This window comes from Galeopterus variegatus, unplaced genomic scaffold (assembly GCF_000696425.1).
Source record: "Galeopterus variegatus unplaced genomic scaffold, G_variegatus-3.0.2 Scaffold1492, whole genome shotgun sequence".
NCBI classification, from domain to species: Eukaryota; Metazoa; Chordata; class Mammalia; order Dermoptera; family Cynocephalidae; genus Galeopterus; species Galeopterus variegatus.
This window is the reverse complement of record NW_007727603.1, coordinates 157,897-162,500: the sequence shown is the minus strand read 5'-3', so window position 1 is coordinate 162,500 and position 4,604 is coordinate 157,897. Positions and strand designations below refer to the sequence as shown.

Here is a 4,604-nt window from a genome sequence, read left to right as displayed (position 1 = left end):
ACACTGAGGGTTGCGATCCGTTGCCGGACACGGAAAAAAGACAAAAAAAAAAAAAAAGTGTGCCCAGAGGATGGGGACCAGGAGGGTGAAGGGCCTGGGAGATGGCAGAACGAGAAACAGTAAGAAAAACAGGGAGATTAGGCTAAAGAAAAGAGAAGAGGGGGTGTGAGCTTTGGGGCCACACATGGAGAGGGTTGCCGAGGAAGCAGGAAATGGAACATGATGCGTGATGAAGGACAATCCTGTGTTCCTCCAGAGCTAGCACTGCGGATACAGAAGTTACAGGGCTATGGATTTCTCCCCATGGTGAGAACAAATTTTCTGGCTCTCAGGACTGCCCATCAGGATCAAGGCTGCCTTGTGAAGGAATGCTGTCCCTGTCACTAGAGGAACTGCAAGGAGATGCCAATAGCCGGTCAGCAGTCAGTGCCCAAACTCGGAGGTCCCTTTAGATGTCCTCAGGGGTTCTTCACAACTCTGAAGTTCTGTGGCTCTCTGGGCCTCCCTGGGCCTCCCTAAGCAGTAGGTCCTGGTAGCCCACCAGAGGTCAGGGAGGCCAGGGCTGGAGGGGGACAAAGGTGACCCTCGAGTTATGAAGAGAGATGCTTTCCTTTTCACCCCCCCAAATCACAGCCTTCAGCAACCTCTCTTTGCTTGGTGCTCTCTCTTGATGATTTCAGGTGTGTTCCCATTATTTATGCAGAAACCTTGGTTATTATTCCCTTTACATGTTTACCCAGCAGAGGACTCTGGTAGGTGTGGCCTTGTGCTGTGGGAAGTGTCAGAGGAAAGGGTCTGCAGAGTCACCCCCACCCCCCGAGGTCACAGGCAGGCTGTCCTGCACCTCCCTGACAGGCCAAAGAGCCAGGTGCAGCCAAGAGGGAAAGGCAAAGGCCAGCCAAGGGCGCTCTGGGGAAGGGGCTTGTTCCTGGCCTTTGACTCTTGCTGCTCCGGCACAGTCCACACTTCAGCTGCCCGTGAGGTTTTGAGCCCAGCTGCTTCAATTCGGTCCTGCTGAGGAGGCGTCCTCTCTTGTGTGGAGGAAGCGGGTCCATTCCTGCTTCAGATTTACAACTCGGACAGGACCCTGTTTCTCCGGAAGTTGGGGGGTTGGCCTTGATTCAGGTAAAGGACCCTGATCCTCCAAAACCTTCATATAGCATCTGATTCATCCCCTAGAGATTCCTCTGAGAAGCAATACTTGTTGAGAACCTGCTTAGCTGATCATTCCTCAGGGACAGAACTAGAAGATTTTCAAATAAACATTTAGTCGGGTTCAGTTCTTAGTTTTAGTCCCAGCTCACTAAGAAATTTCTACCATATTTACAGGCATTGCAAGGATGGCTTTACATGAGGGTGACATACGGTTTTATGACGTAAGCCCTGAAAAAGAAGCAGAGGCAGTACTGATTTCTTTTTTTAAAAAGATGTGGTGGTCCAAAGTAGGTAGAGAAGAGAGATACCAGGTTCAGTGGAGGGGCAGGAGGTAAAACGGGTTCAGGAATCAACGGATTTGATTTTTTTTTGAAAGTGAACATATGTACTTCAGGGAGTCTTCCCTGACCCCCAGTGCTGTCACAGCATTCTGAAAAATGACTGACATTTCCAGAGCACCTCCTCCATGTCCAGCACTGTGCTAAGTGTTATGCTCAATTACCCTGTCGTGTAGTTACTATCATCATCTTAGCTTAGAGACGACAAAACTGAACCCAAGAGCTGAAGTCATTCCCGAGGATTGCACAGCTAGTACGGGGTGGAGCAGGGGTTCAGGCCAGGACAGCGGTCTCCAAGCTTTGGAGTCTGTCTGTTACACTACCTCTAGCCAAAACTCAGCACTGTTTTGCAGCCGTCACTAGACTATGAGCCCCACAAAGGCCTGAGTCTTCATCACCCACAGACCCTGCTCATCATGAGTGCTCAGAAATATTTGTTGAATGTTGAATGAATGAAGTGTTCGATTTTATCACTTATTTGTCCCAATGAGCTGAATTCACAGAGCAGGTACATGCCCAGTCAGGTTCTGCAAGACATCTGCCATGGTTGAGACTAGAATCCAGGGTTCTAGTGTCCAACATCTGAGCTAGAGAGTAGCCTTCTGTCTGTCTCACTGGGCCAAGCTGCTTTACTGAATGTTTATCCTCTTGTCCACAGTTGAAGAAAGGCAAAGCTCTGGTGAGCAGCTTCCCAGACGGGCTGTCCTACTCTGTCTGCAAGACCATCATAGACCAGTTCCTAAGGGGTGTGGACACCAGGGGAGAATCTGAGGTCAAAGCTCAGGGCTTTAAGGCTGCCCTTGCAATAGATGTCATAGCCAAGCTCACAGCTGTTGACAACCACCCAATGAACAGGGTGCTGGGCTTTGGAGCCAAGTACCTGAAAGAGAACTTCTCACCTTGGGTCCAGCAGCCTGGTGGATGGGTAAGTGCATCTTACTTACAAATGAATCTTCTCAGGAACCCAGAAGAGATGGGATGGAAGATTTTTTTTGAAGTGAAGGGAACACATCTGTGAAGCAATTCTCATGGGTTCGGGACACTTGAGTGGCACAAGATATATCCCACTGATGGGAACATAGTTTTAGTGATTATCCTCATCATCATTACCGGTCACGAAAAAAGACAAAAAGAAAAAAAAAAAAAAGTCAAATATAGAGATCCCAGTTCCACTCCTGGATATATAACCAAGAAAACGGAAAATGTTTTTCACACAAAAACTTGTACATGAATGTTCATAGAAGAATACATTATTCATAACAGCCAAAAAGTAGAAACAACCCAAATGTCCATCAACTGATGAATGATGAATAAACAAAAGGTAGTGTATCTGCACACTGGGACATTATTTGACCATTCAAAACTAATCTATTGATACATGGATGAGCCTTAAAAACATTAAGCTAAGTGAGGTGGCCCGTTAGCTCACTTGGTTAGAGCATGGTGCTGGAAACGCCAAGATCCAGGGTTTGACCCCTGTACCAGCCAGCCACCAAAAATAAAAATAAAAAATTACACGAAGTGAAAGAAGTCAGACAAAAAGACCATATGTTGCATGTTTCTATTTACGTAAAATGTCCAGAATAGGCAAATTCACAGAGACAGAACATAGATTAGTGGTTGCTGGGGGATGAGTGAGGGGGAAATAGCCTTTAGTTAGTATGGGGTTTCTTGTTGGAGGAATGAGGATGTTCTGAAATAAGGAGGGACGATCACACGACCCTGTGAATACACTGAAAGCCACTGAGCTATGCACTCCGACAGTTTGAATTTTATGGTATAATTATAGTTCAGTAAATCTCTTATACAAACAATGGTTCTGATCCTAGTAATCATATACAAAGAGGAAAGAAAAATGAATGCAAACATTTTTATTTTTATTTTTTTAATTTGGCTGCTGGTACTAGAGAGAAAAGCATGTTCAATTAGAAAAAAATAGATGAGGGCCGGCCCGGTGGCGCACTGCTACAGTGCACCGCTTGGGAAGCGCGGCGGCGCTCCCGCCGAGGGTTCGGATCCCATGTGCAGACCGGCGGCTCACTGGCTGAGCGAGGAACAGGGGCAATGCCGAGGGTTGCGACCCCGTTGCCGGTCCCGGTCTGGTATGGGCGCGACACTGAGGGTTGCGATCCGTTGCCGGTCACGAAAAAAAAAGACAAAAAGAAAAAAAAAAGAAAAGAAAAAAATAGATGAATTCTTCAGTAGAAATGCTAAAGGGGATTTTGAAAGGCTTTAGAAATTGATGGTTCTTTATCATTTGTAGTTTCAATTCAAAATGTATTACTTATGTTATTTATCCAGGTTATCATAAATCTTACTTTCAACCCTTGGCCATAGTTGGGTTTAATTTGGAGCATGTAAGTGGAAATTAGGGGAGGGAAGAAAAAGAATGAGAAGGGACTAATTTTTCCAAAGTTGTGAAAAAAATGAAGGATGCTGATAAAAGAATTTATGAGCAGATATAAGGAATATGAACTATGGAAGTGTGAAGGAGATGTGGATTGGGATCTATGCTCAGTCTCTCTGAACAGGAAAGAAAGAAGTCACTGGGTGGTAAGGCTCCAGGGACTTCCCCAGATGTCTCGATGGCTCTCTGTGGTGTCCTTGTAGTGGTATAGAAGGGAGGAAAACTATTCCTATGCACAAGCTTTTCAGAAGCTCAAGTTTCCTAATTATTTCAGATTTCCACACTTCATCCAAGTACATCTAACTAAACTGCAAATCTGTGACCGTGGAATGATTTTATGCTTCCTTTTATCTCTTGTAGCTCCCATTATTTTATATACATCATAGATGTTCAGCCAATATATGTAAAACAGAGAATGAATCAGTCACGTGGATGAATAGCAACTCCACATACAAAGCATGCTAGACAAGCAACCGTGTGATTTTAATTTACTTTTTGGCTCTTTTTCCTCACTGTAGAGCACCCTTCACATAGTCACCTTGCAGTCCTGCAACCTCACCTGTTCTATAGCACTTTGAAAGGAAAGGTTTGCAACCTCCATAGTCGTCAAGCTTTAAGTACCTACTTTTTTGAATTTTTTTTTTTTTTTTTTGTCCTTTTTGAGATCGGCCGCACCACACTCAGCCAGGGGGCACACTGGGGGC

The 4,604-nt window shown here is 45.3% G+C and overlaps 1 protein-coding gene across 1 annotated transcript in view; it reads left to right on the top strand.

The window, feature by feature from the left end:
• BCL2L14 (BCL2-like 14 (apoptosis facilitator)) overlaps positions 1 to 4,604 on the top strand; it is a 16,255-nt gene that overhangs the window by 10,002 nt on the left and 1,649 nt on the right. Inside the window, exon 4 of the mRNA XM_008577324.1 lies at positions 2,152 to 2,418. Within this exon, the coding sequence (XP_008575546.1) occupies positions 2,152 to 2,418 (267 nt within the window). The remainder of the gene's footprint in view (positions 1 to 2,151; positions 2,419 to 4,604) is intronic.